The 19,229-nt window shown below is 46.1% G+C and overlaps 1 protein-coding gene across 2 annotated transcripts; it reads right to left on the reverse strand.

Annotated features, from left to right (window-relative positions):
* Positions 1–1,582: 1,582 nt before the first annotated feature.
* LOC139557378 (extracellular matrix protein 2-like) lies at positions 1,583–16,494 on the reverse strand. Of its 2 annotated transcripts, none has more exons than XM_071372113.1 (10): positions 16,148–16,494; positions 15,734–15,859; positions 14,359–14,510; positions 13,418–13,922; positions 13,024–13,139; positions 11,719–11,854; positions 11,186–11,343; positions 9,280–9,419; positions 2,761–3,087; positions 1,583–2,326 (listed from the first exon to the last, which is right to left on the reverse strand). In XM_071372113.1, the coding sequence occupies exons 1-10, from the start codon at positions 16,302–16,304 to the stop codon at positions 2,134–2,136; spliced, it is 2,010 nt and encodes a 669-aa protein (XP_071228214.1). In that variant the 5' UTR covers positions 16,305–16,494; the 3' UTR covers positions 1,583–2,133. The 2 variants fall into 2 exon arrangements, with proteins under 2 accessions (XP_071228214.1, XP_071228213.1); XM_071372112.1 differs by having other exon boundaries at positions 13,418–13,925.
* Between the last annotated feature and the right edge of the window lie 2,735 nt (positions 16,495–19,229).

Raw genomic sequence — 19,229 nt, forward strand, 5'->3', positions numbered from 1 at the left:
AAGACACCAGATACCCCAGACTCCACGTAGCACTAACAAGTAACGTGCAGTTGTGCAGTGTGGCTGCTGTCTACACATTAACAATTGTATGTTAAGTGTGAAGAATAATTTGGAGAGAATATAATATTGTGACTTTGTATCTCTTAACTCACCCAAGTCAGAGCACTGCACAACCTTCTGGTTACACTGACAGCCGAATGGGCAAGAAGGCTGTTCTGGTTTGTAGTATTCCTCAACTGCTGAGCCCTCCTCTTCATCGTTCATCATCATCATCATCAGCCCCTCTACATCGATGCTCTTCCCAAAGTCCAAGAAGCCCTTCTGCTCAAAGGGCAGTGCCACAGAGGGGATGGGTAGAGGGGTGGCACACAGCAGGAGAAGGACAACAGAGAAGGGAATCATGGCTAAGCCTTTTGTTGAAGAGAAATCACAAGAGGAAGACAAAAAAAAGCACAAGGAAAATGAACAGCAGTCAATAAAGAACCACAGTTATGAATCCAGCAACTATTCCTGTAGCCTACAATTGCAGAGTTGCTCCTCAATGTAAAATCTATTATAAACTGGGTGGTTTGAGCCCTGAATGCTGATTGGCTGAAAGCGGTAGTATATCAGACCGTATACCACGGGTATGACAAAATAATTATTTTTACCGTTCTAATTATGTTGGTAACCAGTTTATAATAGCAATAATGTACCTCTGGGGTAAGCAGTATATGACCAATATACCACGGCTAAGAGCTGTATCCAGGCACTCCGCCTTGCATCATCCCTAAGAACAGCGCTTAGCTGTGGTATATTGGCCATATACCACACCCCCTCAGGCCTTATTGCTTAATTAACTTCCAGTTAGAAAATAAAACAATACTGAGGATCTCTATGCTTGTATTTGTGTCCCCTGCTCTATGGTGTGATTAAAACACACACACTTAGGCAGTTGCTGGTTGTTTCATCCTTAGTGGATGCTGAATTTGCCCTTTAAGTGGTGAGATAATACAAAATGGTTTATTTTGGGCATATATCTTAAATATAATTTGCTTAACTCACCAGGAGTGGTGGGATTGTATTGTATATAGTGTAGATATTGAATGAGAAGAAGTTTAAAATAACAAAAATGTCTCTCTGTTTGTCACACACACTCACACACACATACCAAACCTATAGCTAGCATTGTGTTACAGTTATGAGTAATTTCATAGTCAACATTGCCACTCCAGAGCAAAAGTCAGTCCAAAACAAATAGTAACCAGGGACAAAGAGGGAAATACACCCTGGCTTTCATACATATGTTTGTTAGGCTTCAATCTCAAGATGTGATCTATCATAGATGTCATAGGCGTTCTCACTTAAAAGTCAGTCTTACTCTTCCCATCAATTTTGGGCTTGGCATAAGAGGCAGTACAATCATGGACCATGGATACTATGTGGTCTTTGGGTCTGTAACTACTACACTGTGTGCTATCTGTCAATATGTATTAGCAGGATTGTACTGCAAACTATCAATAGATGCCCTAAGGTAATTTGGAAATTGAGTTACTAAGACATACACAGGCTATTTAAAGTAACCATAGACAATGAACAGCAATTATTTTACATGTTTTATTTCCAAAATGTTTCATTACACAAGTTGGTCACAAAGTTGAAACAGTTGTTCATCAATTCATAAAAAACAACAGTGAGTCTAGAGTAGAGGGCACTACTTTCAAGTAGCTACCTGGATCACCCTGGGTAACTGCACATTCTGTTTCTTTTGATACATGCTACTATCAAGCAAGATTAAAGTCACAAGTAAAACCTAACACTGCCTTACAGAGTGAATCTGTGAAACAGGTCAAAGACAAACACATAATCTGTCTTATTACTTGTGATAATGAAGCCCACTGACAAAGGGCTGGTTGCATTAACATTGCCCTGGACTTATGGTAAGACTTAGGATAGAAGTCTAAGTTCACCTGTTGCATACAGCGTGGGTATCATAAGTCTGACTAACCTAATCACAACGCATCAGAGAAGAAGACAATCAGAGACAGACTCAGAGGGAATTATGTAATGAGGCACTAGGTCAAACCCAGGACAAACTGACAGGGGGTTGGAGAGAGGGGTGAAAGAGGAGGAGGGAGGGGAGGAAGAGGGATGCTAGTAATCTTCATGGTGGTAATCTTCCTCGTGACTCTGTGGCCGTAGTATGATGCTGTGGTAGGTCTTGATGCAGGAGAGGGCAGTGGGTGGGATGAGGCGCCGGTCAATCAAGTTGTACTCCAGGTGAACGGAGATTAGGGGCGAGTCGTCGCTCAGGCGCGTGTCACACAGAGAGTTCAGAGGAACGTACCTGCAGGGAGGAGAGAAAAACAGACAGATGGACACTCAGTGACCACTGATAGAAAGACAGAATACTCAGACAAGACAGAAGGACCTTTGACCCAATCAAAGGAAATAACAACTGAGAGAGAAAACAAAAATTACACAGTGAGATTACACAGTGAGATTCACAATAGATTTGGATGTGCCATTATGGTTAGAGACTGCATGTGGCTAAGTGGCTATCTGTCTCTATTTCGAAAAAGAGTACAGTACTGTGCTCTTCTCAAAGTTGGTTTGTCTCCCAGTGGGAGGAAGAGTACAGAGAGAGGAACTTAATTATGTTAGATAACGTTGTAGCTGAATTACCAGATAACTTCACAGTTGAGTTACCTGATAACATTGAGATTGAGTTACCTGATAACATTGTGGTTGAGTAATTTGTTAACGTTGTGGTTGAGTTACCTGATAACATTGTGGTTGAGGCGGAGGAGCTGCAGGCTCTTGAGCTTCAGTAGCCCCCTGGGGATGGAGCGAAGCTGGTTGTGGTCCAGCAGGAGTTCAGTCAGAGTGTTGTACAGACCCAGGAATGACACATTATCAATGCCGTCGTTGCTCAGCCTGTTGTGGGACAGGTGAAGGAGGTTCAATCCTGGTTTCATGTGGCCAAACACGTAGCCAGGGATCCGCTCAATCTGGTTGTGGTGCAGGTGGAGCTGCTGTAGGCCCACAGGGAGGAAGGAGGGAACATGCACCAGCTTATTGTGCGACAGATCCAACGACTCCAACTTTCTGAAATGGTAAGGAAAATACAGGGAGATCTTTTGCTCAATATGTGAAAAGCTTGAAGACATGAAGAGATAGAAGGTAATGAATGTACTGCATTATGTCTCCAATTGACAGAGTTTTTTCAATTTTAGGACTATATTACTAGTCCACCTTTCCTTTAGAAGGCTGGTTCAATGTTTCCAAATCTTTCACCAGAGGGTTCCATCATATCCATCACATCTATGCCACGACTTTTGTAGTTTCAAACCACTAAGAGCCAGCAGTCCCTCCCTTTGGGCTTGACTCTCTCCAGAACCTATCATAAAGCTGGACTGTGTCTGCTGATCCGCTGTGTAGCCAGCCACATCAGCACGTCCCAAAACAATCTTTCCCTCTCCTCTCTTTTTTCCCCCTTTCTCCTCTTTCTTCAAATATGCAATTAAAATTGTGCCCTGCAAACATTATATTTTCCGCTCATTATTGCCACTCAAACTGGGAGACTAACACATGCACTGAGTGTCAGATGAATTACATAATTTCACATTTTGCTTCAGAATCCTGTATGTAATCATGTTTATATTCATACATTTTACTACATCGTTTTGTCATGTTTTGTCATTGATTATCATGTCTTGTCCCTGTGCTTCCCTTCTATTCGTTTCCCTCTGCTGGTCTTATTAGGTTCTTTCCCTCTTTCTATCCCTCTCTCTCCCCCTCCCTCTCTCCCTCTCTCGCTCTCTCTCTCTATCGTTCCGTTCCTGCTCCCAGCTGTTCCTCATTCTCCTAACTACCTCATTTACTCTTTCACACCTGTCCCCTATTTTGCCCTCTGATTAGAGTCCCTATTTCTCCCTCTGTTTTCCGCTTCTGTCCTTGTCGGATCCTTGTTTGATGTTTGCTGTTCTGTGTCCTTGTTCCGCCCTGTCGTGTTTTTGCCTTCTTCAGATGCTGCGTGTGAGCAGGTGTCTATGTCAGCTACGGCCTGTGCCTTCCCGAAGCGACCTGCAGTCTGTGGTCGCGTCTCCAGTCGTTCCTCTCTACTGACGAGAGGATTTCAGTTTTCCTGTTTTGGATTTACCTATGATAATATCCAGGAGTATCGTTTTTTGTTTAAGACTGGAATAAAGACTCTGTTTCTATTAAGTCGCTTTTGGGTCCTCATTCACCAGCATAACAGAAGGATCCGACCAAGAATGGACCCAGCGACTACGGATTCTCCCAACACTGCCGTCGAGTTCCAGGGAGCAATGCTCGGCAGACACGAGCAGGAATTGTCTGCTGCTCGTCATGCCGTTGAGACCCTGGCCGCTCAGGTCTCCGACCTCTCAGGACAGTTTCAGAGTCTTCGTCTCGTGCCACCAGCTACTTCCTGGTCTTCCGAGTCTCCGGAACCTAGGGTTAATAACCCACCATGTTACTCTGGGCAGCCCACTGAGTGTCGCTCCTTTCTCACCCAGTGTGATATTGTGTTCTCTCTCCAGCCCAACACATACTCAAGAGAGAGAGCTCGGATCGCTTACGTCATATCACTCCTTACTGGTCGGGCTCGGGAGTGGGGCACAGCTATCTGGGAGGCAAGGGCTGAGTGTTCTAACGATTATCAGAACTTTAAAGAGGAGATGATATGGGTTTTTGATCGTTCAGTTTTTGGGAAGGAGGCTTCCAGGGCCCTGGCTTCCCTATGTCAAGGTGATCGATCCATAACGGATTACTCTATAGAGTTTCGCACTCTTGCTGCCTCCAGTGACTGGAACGAGCCGGCGTTGCTCGCTCGTTTTCTGGAGGGACTCCACGCTGAGGTTAAGGATGAGATTCTCTCCCGGGAGGTTCCTTCCAGCGTGGACTCTTTGATTGCACTCGCCATCCGCATAGAACGACGGGTAGATCTTCGTCACCGAGCTCGTGGAAGAGAGCTCGCGTTAACGGTGTTCCCCCTCTCCGCATCTCAACCATCTCCTCCCACCGGCTCAGAGACTGAGCCCATGCAGCTGGGAGGTATTCGCATCTCGACTAAGGAGAGGGAACGGAGAATCACCAACCGCCTTTGCCTCTATTGCGGTTCTGCTGGACATTTTGTCATGTCATGTCCAGTAAAAGCCAGAGCTCATCAGTAAGCGGAGGGCTACTGGTGAGCGCTACTACTCAGGTCTCTCCATCAAGATCCTGTACTACCTTGTCGGTCCATCTACGCTGGACCGGTTCGGCTGCTTCCTGCAGTGCCTTGATAGACTCTGGGGCTGAGGGTTGTTTTATGGACGAAGCATGGGCTCGGAAACATGACATTCCTCTCAGACAGTTAGGGAAGCCCACGCCCATGTTCGCCTTAGATGGTAGTCTTCTCCCCAGTATCAGATGTAAGACACTACCTTTAACCCTCACAGTATCTGGTAACCACAGTGAGACCATTTCCTTTTTGATTTTTCGTTCACCTTTTACACCTGTTGTTTTGGGTCATCCCTGGCTAGTATGTCATAATCCTTCTATTAATTGGTCTAGTAATTCTATCCTATCCTGGAACGTTTCTTGTCATGTGAAGTGTTTAATGTCTGCTATCCCTCCTGTTTCTTCTGTCCCCTCTTCTCAGGAGGAACCTGGTGATTTGACAGGAGTGCCGGAGGAATATCATGATCTGCGCACGGTCTTCAGTCGGTCCAGAGCCAACTCTCTTCCTCCTCACCGGTCGTATGATTGTTGTATTGATCTCCTTCCGGGGACCACTCCCCCTCGGGGTAGACTATACTCTCTGTCGGCTCCCGAACGTAAGGCTCTCGAGGATTATCTGTCTGTTTCTCTCGACGCCGGTACCGTGGTGCCTTCTTCCTCTCCCGCCGGAGCGGGGTTTTTTTTTGTTAAGAAGAAGGACGGTACTCTGCGCCCCTGCGTGGATTATCGAGGGCTGAATGACATAACGGTTAAGAATCGTTATCCGCTTCCCCTTATGTCGTCAGCCTTCGAGATTCTGCAGGGAGCCAGGTTCTTTACTAAGTTGGACCTTCGTAACGCTTACCATCTCGTGCGCATCAGAGAGGGGGACGAGTGGAAAACGGCGTTTAACACTCCGTTAGGGCATTTTGAATACCGGGTTCTGCCGTTCGGTCTCGCTAATGCTCCAGCTGTCTTTCAGGCATTAGTTAATGATGTACTGAGAGACATGCTGAACATCTTTGTTTTCGTTTACCTTGACGATATCCTGATTTTTTCACCGTCACTCGAGATTCATGTTCAGCACGTTCGACGTGTACTCCAGCGCCTTTTAGAGAATTGTCTCTACGTGAAGGCTGAGAAGTGCGCCTTTCATGTCTCCTCTGTCACATTTCTCGGTTCTGTTATTTCCGCTGAAGGCATTCAGATGGATCCCGCTAAGGTCCAGGCTGTCAGCGATTGGCCCGTTCCTAAGTCACGTGTCGAGTTGCAGCGCTTTCTCGGTTTCGCTAATTTCTATCGGCGTTTCATTCGTAATTTCGGTCAAGTGGCTGCCCCTCTCACAGCTCTGACTTCTGTCAAGACGTGCTTTAAGTGGTCCGGTTCCGCCCAGGGAGCTTTTGATCTCCTCAAGAAGCGTTTTACATCCGCTCCTATCCTTGTTACTCCTGACGTCACTAAACAATTCATTGTCGAGGTTGACGCTTCAGAGGTGGGCGTGGGAGCCATTCTGTCCCAGCGCTTCCATTCTGACGATAAGGTCCATCCTTGCGCTTATTTTTCTCATCGCCTGTCGCCATCGGAACGCAACTATGATGTGGGTAACCGGGAACTGCTCGCCATCCGCTTAGCCATAGGCGAATGGCGACAGTGGTTGGAGGGGGCGACCGTCCCTTTTGTCGTTTGGACTGACCATAAGAACCTTGAGTACATCCGTTCTGCCAAACGACTTAATGCACGTCAAGCTCGTTGGGCGTTGTTTTTCGCTCGTTTCGAGTTCGTGATTTCTTATCGCCCGGGAAATAAGAACACCAAGCCTGATGCCTTATCCCGTCTCTTTAGTTCTTCTGTGGCTTCTACCGACCCCGAGGGGATTCTCCCTGAAGGGCGTGTTGTCGGGTTGACTGTCTGGGGAATTGAGAGACAGGTAAAGCAAGCACTCACTCACACTGCGTCGCCGCGCGCTTGTCCTAGTAACCTTCTGTTCGTTCCTGTCTCTACTCGTCTGGCTGTTCTTCAGTGGGCTCACTCTGCCAAGTTAGCTGGCCACCCCGGCGTTCGGGGTACGCTTGCTTCTATTCGCCAGCGGTTTTGGTGGCCTACTCAGGAGCGTGACACGCGCCGTTTCGTGGCTGCTTGTTCGGACTGCGCGCAGACTAAGTCAGGTAACTCTCCTCCTGCCGGTCGTCTCAGACCGCTTCCCATTCCTTCTCGACCATGGTCTCACATCGCCTTAGACTTTATTACCGGTCTGCCTTCGTCTGCGGGGAAGACTGTGATTCTTACGGTTGTCGATAGGTTCTCTAAGGCGGCACATTTCATTCCCCTCGCTAAGCTTCCTTCCGCTAAGGAGACGGCACAAATCATCATTGAGAATGTGTTCAGAATTCATGGCCTCCCGTTAGACGCCGTTTCAGACAGAGGCCCGCAATTCACGTCACAGTTTTGGAGGGAGTTCTGTCGTTTGATTGGTGCTTCCGTCAGTCTCTCTTCCGGGTTTCATCCCCAGTCTAACGGTCAAGCAGAAAGGGCCAATCAGTCGATTGGTCGCATATTACGCAGCCTTTCTTTTCGAAACCCTGCGTCTTGGGCAGAACAGCTCCCCTGGGCAGAATACGCTCACAACTCGCTTCCTTCGTCTGCTACCGGGCTATCTCCGTTTCAGAGTAGTCTTGGGTACCAGCCTCCTCTGTTCTCGTCCCAGCTCGCCGAGTCCAGCGTTCCCTCCGCTCAGGCTTTTGTCCAACGTTGTGAGCGCACCTGGAGGAGGGTCAGGTCTGCACTTTGCCGTTACAGGGCGCAGACTGTGAGAGCCGCCAATAAACGTAGGATTAAGAGTCCTAGGTATTGTCGCGGTCAGAGAGTGTGGCTTTCCACTCGTAACCTTCCCCTTACGACAGCTTCTCGCAAGTTGACTCCGCGGTTCATTGGTCCGTTCCGTGTCTCTCAGGTCGTCAATCCTGTCGCTGTGCGACTGCTTCTTCCGCGACATCTTCGTCGCGTCCACCCTGTCTTCCATGTCTCCTGTGTCAAGCCTTTTCTTCGCGCCCCCGTTCGTCTTCCCTCCCCCCCCCCGTCCTTGTCGAGGGCGCACCTATTTACAAGGTACGGAAGATCATGGACATGCGTTCTCGGGGACGTGGTCACCAGTACTTAGTGGATTGGGAGGGTTACGGTCCTGAGGAGAGGAGTTGGGTTCCATCTCGGGACGTGCTGGACCGTTCGTTGATTGATGATTTCCTCCGTTGCCGCCAGGGTTCCTCCTCGAGTGCGCCAGGAGGCGCTCGGTGAGTGGGGGGGTACTGTCATGTTTTGTCATTGATTATCATGTCTTGTCCCTGTGCTTCCCTTCTATTCGTTTCCCTCTGCTGGTCTTATTAGGTTCTTTCCCTCTTTCTATCCCTCTCTCTCCCCCTCCCTCTCTCCCTCTCTCGCTCTCTCTCTCTATCGTTCCGTTCCTGCTCCCAGCTGTTCCTCATTTTCCTAACTACCTCATTTACTCTTTCACACCTGTCCCCTATTTTGCCCTCTGATTAGAGTCCCTATTTCTCCCTCTGTTTTCCGCTTCTGTCCTTGTCGGATCCTTGTTTGATGTTTGCTGTTCTGTGTCCTTGTTCCGCCCTGTCGTGTTTTTGCCTTCTTCAGATGCTGCGTGTGAGCAGGTGTCTATGTCAGCTACGGCCTGTGCCTTCCCGAAGCGACCTGCAGTCTGTGGTCGCGTCTCCAGTCGTTCCTCTCTACTGACGAGAGGATTTCAGTTTTCCTGTTTTGGATTTACCTATGATAATATCCAGGAGTATCGTTTTTTGTTTAAGACTGGAATAAAGACTCTGTTTCTATTAAGTCGCTTTTGGGTCCTCATTCACCAGCATAACACGTTTGTCAAAAAATTATATTCAATACATTCATAAAGTAAATACAGAGGATCTGAAATACTGTATGTTTGCATTAATATTCCCTTCAAGGTGGAGATCAAAACCAGAGTAGCAGAAATCAGTAATCATTGCACTGAACAACAACCTCCTAAATGCTGCAAAAGTAAGAATGGAGAGAGGTTGGGTTGTTGGGACTTACAACAGGTGTATCCAGGCCCTTGGGGCTATGCGGTCCTCCCGGATCTTGTTATAACTGAGGTCCAGAAACCTGAGGTTAACGGTCTTGTTAAGGATCCTCTCATGTACCTCTTCTATTCTGTTATCTGACAGGTGAAGTGTCTGGAAATACAAGTCGCAAAAACCTTTAGTATCCGTGTTTTTAGGGGGTTCAGGGGGACCTACTGTGTTGTTAGGGGGGAGGGGGACCTACTGTGTTGTTAGGGGGGTGAGGGGGATCTACTGTGTTGTTAGGGGGTGAGGGGAACCTACTGTGTTGTTAGGGGGGTGAGGGGGACCTACTGTGTTGTTAGGGGGGAGGGGGACCTACTGTGTTGTTAGGGGGGTGAGGGGGATCTACTGTGTTGTGAGGGGAACCTACTGTGTTGTTAGGGGGGTGAGGGGGACCTACTGTGTTAGGGGGGAGGGGGACCTACTGTGTTAGGGGGGTGAGGGGGACCTACTGTGGTGTTAGGGGGTGAGGGGAACCTACTGTGTTGTTAGGGGGGTGAGGGGGACCTACTGTGTTAGGGGGGAGGGGGACCTACTGTGTTGTTAGGGGGGAGGGGGACCTACTGTGTTGTTAGGGGGTGAGGGGAACCTACTGTGTTGTTAGGGGGGAGGGGGACCTACTGTGTTGTTAGGGGGGAGGGGGACCTACTGTGTTGTTAGGGGGGGAGGGGGACCTACTGTGTTGTTAGGGGGGAGGGGGACCTACTGTGTTGTTAGGGGGGAGGGGGACCTACTGTGTTGTTAAGGGGGTGAGGGGGACCTACTGTGTTGTTAAGGGGGATGGGGACCTACTGTGTTGTTAGGGGGGATGGGGACCTACTGTGTTGTTAAGGGGGTGAGGGGGACCTACTGTGTTGTTAAGGGGGTGAGGGGGACCTACTGTGTTGTTAGGGGGGTGAGGGGGACCTACTGTGTTGTTAAGGGGGTGAGGGGGACCTACTGTGTTGTTAAGGGGGATGGGGACCTACTGTGTTGTTAGGGGGGATGGGGACCTACTGAGTTGTTAGGGGGGAGGGGGACCTACTGTGTTGTTAAGGGGGATGGGGACCTACTGTGTTGTTAGGGGGGATGGGGACCTACTGAGTTGTTAGGGGGGAGGGGGACCTACTGTGTTGTTAAGGGGGATGGGGACCTACTGTGTTGTTAGGGGGGATGGGGACCTACTGAGTTGTTAGGGGGGAGGGGGACCTACTGTGTTGTTAGGGGGGTGAGGGGCACCTACTGTGTTGTTAGGGGGGGGAGGGGGACCTACTGTGTTATTAGGGAGGTGAGGGGTACTACTGTGTTGTTAGGGGGGTGAGGGGCACCTACTGTGTTGTTAGGGGGGGGAGGGGGACCTACTGTGTTATTAGGGAGGTGAGGGGTACTACTGTGTTGTTAGGGGGGTGAGCGGGACCTAACCAGTCTACACACTACAGATCGGAGTTTGTGATATGTGTGGACCTAGCTTGCAATTACAAAAAACAATGCATGTTTAGTAAAACATCAGAAACCTCTGTCATGTTACTACATTATTGACGAGTCTGTGGACTATACCAAGGCGTATTTATTTTTTATTATATACTGTATATTTTGACTTTATTCAGACAGTGGGGAAATTAGATGGGGAAGGCTGGACGCAATGATTGAACTCTGGTATCCAGTGGGGAGTTGTATACGTGACATGTGCCGGGGAGTGTGACCACTACATCATGGCTCTGCACCCAATAAGTATTTCAAATAAGGGAAAATAATTTAGTTTGATTGACCCAAATGTCTCAGAAAGTCATGCCTCCCCAAGCTAAACTCCTCTGTTGGATTGAGGCTACTTACTGCATGTCATTGGCTCCTGCATGCTCACTAAAGTGGCATCACAGGCACCTTGTCCAATCACTGACCTGCAGGGTCGTAGGAAGCCCAGAGGGGATGGCCCGGAACTTGTTGTCCTCCAGTCGAAGATAGATGAGTTTCTTCAGGGGCCGGAAGGTCAAAGGTGACACATTCCCATCGTGGAAGTGGTTATCCTCAAGCTCCAGTGTCAGCAGTTTGGACAAACCTGAGGAGAGCCACATTTTCAAATCGCAACACAACAATATCAACATGTCAATAATATCTGATGTAGTTATTTGACTTGTTTTCCAGATACTTGTTGCCAAATGGGCTATGCCAACAATGCTAAAGTACTATTCTGCACATCCTATCAGAACAAATCTTTGTACATACACACACACAAACACACTCTGTCTGTGTCTGTGTCTGTGTCTGTGTCTGTGTCTGTGTCTGTGTCTGTGTCTGTGTCTGTGTCTGTCTCTGTCTCTGTCTCTCTGTCTCTCTGTCTCTCTGTCTGTCTGTCTGTCTGTCTGTCTGTCTGTCTGTCTGTCTGTCTGTCTGTCTGTCTGTCTGTGTGTGTGTAAATCTCACACTCCTATACCTTTAAAGCTACTAGGTGTGAGGCCCAGGATCTTGTTGTCATTGATCTTCAGCTCCACCAGGGATGGCGGTAGAAACGAGGGGACTTTGGTCAGATTGTTGCCATCTAAATTCAGCCTCCTCAGCTTGGTCAGGATCTGAAACAAGCCAAAAATCCACCCACCTTAGAACAGAAGGCGTGCTAGAACAGAAGGCGTGCTGTGATGTAACCAGTGTCCCTCTCTCTCTATTATGGCCAAGCACAAGAACTGCAATTTTACCTTACGCTTCTACTTTGCTGTTTAAGAGATGTACCAAATGAAACACACATTGATGGTATATGGCCTTATACCAGTGTAACTACCAGCTGAATAACCTACGTAATTACTATACTCTGTAATAGGCTTGTAGGCTATGTACATAATTGTGTTTTTCAATGGCGCAGGAATAATAATTTAATTTCTCCAGCAATGGCTGTTCTCACTGTGGGGATTTTATTTGTCTTATTTATGAAGTGTTTCTCATAATGTGTTTTGTTATATAGTCTTTGTCAACTCTGAGATGTACTGCAAGCAGAGTAGTTGATAAACACTAATGTTCTCTCAAGGTAGTTTTTAGCACTGTGAGTTCTTGGCATCAAGGGACTATGACAACTGAGTGGGAACAGGTGAATGTTAGGACACCTTACCAAAAATTATTGTTCTGTTTTTAGTTGTGGCTTGTCTGTTGACCGACAATATTCCCCGATTTATTTCAACAGCTAAGTGAGATTCAACCTGATGGCGCCAGATTCGACTTCTGCTCTTATGCACTACCTGGGAGACAGCAGGAGTTCTTGCAGTCCAACTACAAGATGGATCATCTTGTTGAAACATTAGGCGCTACCTATAACTTAAATGACTGTAACATGCACATACCTGTACTATTCTATAACAGGGTTTCCTGAACTTGGTCCTGAGGGCTACCCCTGGGTGCACGTTTTGTTTTTTGCTCACACAGCTGATTCAAATAACCAACTCATCATCAAGCTTAGATTATTTGAATCAGCTTTGTAATGCTAGAGCAAAAAACAAGACGTGCACACAGGGGAGGGATCCAGGACCGAGTCTTGGAAACCCTGTTCTATAACACTAGGCTGTGACATATATTCCATGTTAATATTCTATCAGAACAGTCCGAGAGGAATCCAGGTAATGCAGCATGAGAATGGTCAATAGAGCCCTCAGTAACATAAGGCTGAGATGTGTAGGTGGGTCTGGGAGCGCAGTAGAGGTCCAACTGGAACCAAAGACAAATATGTTGAGAAGAAATATGCTCCAAGACTCACCCGGAACAGGTCAGGGCTGATGGAGGAGTCGTCCAGCTTGTTCTTGCTCAGGTCCAGCCACTCCAGGTTGGGCAGCCCAGCCAGTGCCTGGTGAGGGATCTTACTGATCTTATTGTCTGATAAGAGAATAGAACACAAGCTGACCCAGTCACCTCAGACAGAGAAAAACCTGGGCCCTCATGCTATTGGACCTGCATTAGTGTTTATGCAGTATCTTTGTGTACAAACTATGTTTATATGCAACTGTGTATGCACCGCAAACCACATTTGATTGTATTGAAGCCATTATAGACAATGATAAATCCTTTGCCTTCATGAAATTCAAACTGATTAAACATAGCTTGACTATGCTAATTGTCCCTGTAAGTAGCATGTGAGATCTCTATCTCCTTACCTGCCAGATAGAGGGTCTTGACCCCCTGGTCTGAGAGGATGGGGATGTGGGCCATGCCAGTGCTGCCACAGGTGATCAGAGACTCCAAGAGCAGGCAGCCAGCAGGGAGAGACTCCATGATGCTGTGTTTCCTGGGGAACGTGACCACAGGATGTCCTGGCCCCGGCGCCCTCACCACGGGTTTCCTAGTGGTGGTCGTAGCCAGTCGGCCAGTCACCATGGTGACTGGTCTCCCCGTCGGTGCCACAACCGGGTGCCCGTTGGCCCTCATGGTGGGTTTTCCCATGGCCCTGATGATGTAATCGTCATCGTCGTCATCATCATCATCATCATGCTCGCTGTGGTCGTGGTCATCGTGATCGTCATCATCGTCATCGTAGGGAAGGTATGGAAGGCTGACTTTGGTTATCTTCGGGTCACGCCTTTTGGCCACAGGGACCTCAGCCCTCCTAACCTCTGTCTTCACTGCCACTTCCAGTTTCTTCACCGCTTCTTCTTGCTTCTTCTTCTGGGTGGCCACGGGTTTTACAACATAGACATCACACACAAAATATATACCATTATATATATTTAAATTGATTCTGCATTTGGTGACTCATTGTCCTCACAAATATCCCTGTCAGCCAATTCTCAGTCATAAACGCAGATTAGTGTTTTTCATCATGAATCTTGTTCTGGAGGCAGCTCTGCAAAGTGGTGACTAGCTGGCACAGCCACAAAGTCATAAAATATGATTTTAAACCTAACCCTAACCTTAACCCTAACCTTAACCAGACTGCTAACCCTAAATCCTAACCCTAAATCGCCCAGTTCTGCCTCCAGGACAAGAATAATGACAATAAACGCCAACCTGCATCATAAACAACATTTAAAGCATTGTTAGTTCATCTGCTGTGCAGGTCCTATAGCATTGCCCTCTTCATATTCCCGTGGGCCCCCACCACTTTCACTGGAGTAACAGGCTGCTCCTCTTTCTTCTGACTTCCTGCTCTCCTTTGGAAACTCTTCTTCCACTTTGGGATCCCCTCTTTGTCCTCTGCATTAGGGGAGGGCTTCTTGGCTTTGGGAGCCACTGTCTGCTGGTTGTTTGAACCTGAGGGAAAGAGCAATATATGTTAAATTCACATTTATACAGTATATATGTACACATGTACAGTACCAGTCAAAAGTTTGGACACACCTACTCATTCCATGGCTTTTCTTTATTTTTACTATTTTCTACATTGTAGAATAATAGTGAAGACATCACAACTATGAAATAACACATATGGAATCATGTAGTAACCAAAAAACTGTTAAACAAATCAAAATATATTTTATATTTGAGATTCTTCAAAGTAGTCACCCTTGCCTTGATGACAGCTTTGCACACTCTTGGCATTCTCTCAAACAGCTTTACCTGGAATGCTTTTCCAACAGTCTTGAAGGAGTTCCCACATATGCTGAGCACTTGTTGGCTGATTTTCCTTCACTCTGCGGTCCAACTCATCCCAAACCATCTCAATTGGGTTGAGATCGGATGATTGTGGAGGCCAGGTCATCTGATGCAGCACTCCATCACTCTCCTTCTTTGTCAAATAGCCCAGTTTCATCATAGCGCTCAATGGTTTTTAAAAGTTCTTGACATTTTCCGCATTGACTGACCTTCATGTCTTAAAGTAATGATGGATTGTCATTTCTTTTTGCTTATTTGAGCTGTTCTTGCCATAATATGGACTTTTACCAAATAGGGCTATCTTCTGTATACCAACCCTACCTTGTCACAACACAACTGATTGGGTCAAACGCATTAAGAAGGAAAGAAATTCCACAAATTAACTTTTAACAAGGCACACCTGTTAATTGAAATGCATTCCAGGTGACTACCTCATGAAGCTGCTTGAGACCATGTCAAGAGTGTGCAAAGCTGTCATCAAGGCAAGCGTAGATATTTTGAAGAATCTCAAGTATAAAATATATATTGATATGTTTAACCCTTTTTTGGTTACTACATGATTTCATATGTGTTATTGTATAGTTTTGATGTCTTTACTATTATTCTACAATGTAGAAAATAGCAAAAATAAAGAAAAACCCTTAAATGAGTAGGTGTGTCCAAACTTTTGGATGGTACTGTATGTATGTTCAATTCCATGCCCTGATCAATTTGTACACTTTATGGGAGCATGGACCATTTCAACTAGAAGCTGCCATGAAATCTAATGACCACAAATAAGACTATAATCGTTCAATAACAATCTACAACTTGAATGATGAACAATAGGAGTGAAGGCAGACGTACAAACTGGCTGCTGTGTAAATGCAGCTGCAGCTTACCGGCGCAGGGAACAGGGTGACAGCTGACAGTTCCCATCTGACACTGGCACACGAGGCAGGGCTGAGGCGACCACATAGCCCCGTCAAACAGGGACATCCCATTCACCGAGCACTGCCCGTTGCGGACTGCAATAGACAGACAGACACACACACACATACACACACAGACACACATAGCATTACTCACCTGCACGACACATGATCCACAGGTAAAGTACACATGAAACTGATACAAGCCACACACTCCAATTCAGTCTTAGAAAACTGAATGCAGTTCTTTGTGAAGCATTGTGGACCACCCTTGACTTGGGTAAATGCTATAATCACAAAAACTAGAGCACTGTGAAGTATGCATGCACATTTCCTCCATCTAACATTCCACCACCCTTTTCCAAAATCATGTTGAAAACTTACCGGGGAAAACAGCATCATTAGTATCATCCGGTTCAGATGAGTCAGTTGCTACCAGGGGTTTGGACCTCCTGAGCTTCTCTGCTCTCCTGCTGGGCTTCCCACTGATTAGTGAGACTGCTGCGCATAGGCAGAGACATAGGAGCGCTAATCTGTTCATGGTCAGCTCTGCCCTGGACTCTCCTGGTCAGTCTTCCTTTGGACAGAAACCCTTTCAAACTGAGTGTGAGAAATCTCAACTCCTGAAGGACCTTTATATACTCTCACCCCCAACAAATATTTTTTGGCCACACACCCCAGAAAAACCCCAAAGGTGAGAGGAGAGAGGAGTGGAGAGAGGAAGCAGGGGAGTGGGTGAAAAAATAAAAGGAAAACATTTTCAGGACAAAGACCCTCTTTCATTCCTTTTCAAGAACCACCTACCTCTTCTCTCCCCACCTCTCTCCTCTCCGCCCCCAGCCCCTGGTATACCTAACAAACCAATAGAGGAGGTCCAGTCAGAGACTGCTTATCGAATTACAGTGATGTCAACCAGCGGAGTGCTTTCTGACAGCCCAAACAGACATTCCCATTCCCATTGGTTACAGGCCAGAGGAGGTATAGCCCGCTGTACGGTATGGCCAGGAAAGAAGAAAAAAATTATCTCTCAAAGCCCAGCTGGAATGAAAGGCTGCTTTGAGCCCAATACCGCCACAACCCACCCCCACCACCAACCACTACCAGCCAACAGGACAGGGAGACACAGAGACCACACTCCTGAGAAATTCTTTGAGTATTTTTCCTCTGGTTTGTGACCCTGCTTGACCGCACAGTTTCCCCCCTGTAATGTCCCCAGGGCCTTGCCTCTCCTCTGTTTACACACAATGCGTGTAACTATGACAACCACAATGTATGTCGACAAAGTCGATTCATGTTTCCCGATATAGTAAGTTTAATATACATGAACACCAAACCTTATCCCTGGGAGTGGAGTGGGATATGGTTGCAGCAACACTTACTGCATTCTGGGCCACATCTATCACTGACCCTCTACCATTATTTCTCCCAGTATGACCCCTGGTTGTATTTCATGTCTAATTTCTTAAACATTTCTCAAAACCCCATCCAAATTGTCCAACTCCTACTCGATTGTGGTGTCCACATCCTGTTAGTGAGATTTAAAAAGGTGTGCCTGACACCAACCACTCAGAGAGAGTAAATACCAAATACTCCTACATCATCCTGCTTTTAGAAACAGACACCTGCTGACCTGCTGCCTGGCCAACCAGGAACAAAACAGACTGAGTATGCAATCCTAATGAGTAATCTGAGCATAAGCCATAGATACTTATAGGATCAGATTTACTCAAAGATTGCACTAGTTCAAAGTTTGCAAATGGGCCTGTATTCATAAAGAATCTTAGGAGTACCGATCTAGGACCAAGTCCCCCCTTTCGAAAAGGCTAAACAGATCCTAGATCAGCGATATTACTCTGAGACGGTTTATGAATATGTGCCCCAAAATGTACTGGTAAAGGTCAATAAAAGATTGTGAAAATTACAACCTTTACAATTGGCTCATTCATCCCCCTCCTCTCCCCTGTAACTATTCCCCAGGTCGTTGCTGCAAATGAGAACGTGTTCTCAGTCAACTTACCTGGTAAAATAACGGTTAAATAAAAAAAAATAAAAAAAAACTGCAAGTATAGAAAACAAAGGTGCAAACTTTGCACTGGCGCAAATGCTTAATAATCTGTCCTTGTGCCTTTCAATGCACTGCATGGTCTGAGAATTCAGAAATCTTGAATATTTTCACAATGCCTTTTTACTAAGAAGGTGGTTGGCTAAGAGGCTGACCTCAATATACCCTTGACAGCGAAACACAGGTTATTTGAGTCCATGTGAGAATCAAGTCTGGTTTGCAACACAATTCATTTACTATTGTTTTTACTTTTATCATCTCTCACTGTTATAGAACATTTGTCTAAATATATATTATGTTTTAATAAGTACCTAAACCTCTGTTGCATCTGTATCTGTTGCAACAATAAGGAAATGACATAATTCCAGACACAAAATAACATGTGGCTAAGTAAAGTGCTCAAAGTAACTGAATTCATCCATCCCCATTATAAGTCCTGACACACCTCAGGTTATTCTAGAGAGTAGTGTGGTGTGAGAGGAAGTCACATTTGCCACCCACCTTTCAAAATAGTATTTTTACTCAAGGCCTGGTATAGCACTTTCAGAAATGAAATAAACCTGAAACCTCACTACGTGCAAAGAAATGATGTTCACATCAGACATGGAGTACCAATCAAAAGTTTGGACACACCTACTCATTTAAGTTTTTTTTATTTGATTTTTTTACTATTTTCTACATTGTAGAATAGTGAAGACATCAAAACTATGAAATAACACATATGGAATCATGTAGTAACCAAAAAAGTGTTAAACAAATCAAAATATATTTGACTCTTCAAAGGAGCCATCCTTTGCCTTGATGATGGCTTTTAACACTCTTGGCATTCTCTCAACCAGTTTCATGAGGTAGTCACCTGGAGTGCATTTTAATTAACAGGTGTGCCTTGTTAAAAGATAATTTGTGGAATTTCTTTCCTTCTTAATGCGTTTGACCCAATCAGGTGTGTTGTGACAAGGTAGGGTTGGTATACAGAAGATAGCCCTATTTGGTAAAAGTCCATATTATGGCAAGAACAGCTCAAATAAGCAAAGAGAAACGACAGTCCATCATTACTTTAAGACATGAAGGTCAGTCAACGTGGAAAATTTCAAGAACTTTTTAAGTTTCTTCAAGTGCAGTCGCAAAAACCATGAAGAGCTATGATGAAAGTGGCTTTCATGAGGACCGCCACAGGAAAGGAAGACCCAGAGTTACCTCTGCTGCAGAGAATACGTTAATTAGAGTTACCAGCCTCAGAAATTGCATCCCAAATAAATGCTTCACAGAGTTCAAGTAACATACATATCTCAACATCAACTGTTCAGAGAAGGCTGCGTGAATGAAGCATTCATGGTCGATTGTTGCAAAGAAACCACTACTAAAGGACACCAATAAGAAGAAGAGAATTGCTTGGGCCAAGAA

Source organism: Salvelinus alpinus, chromosome 28, assembly GCF_045679555.1.
Source record: "Salvelinus alpinus chromosome 28, SLU_Salpinus.1, whole genome shotgun sequence".
NCBI classification, from domain to species: Eukaryota; Metazoa; Chordata; class Actinopteri; order Salmoniformes; family Salmonidae; genus Salvelinus; species Salvelinus alpinus.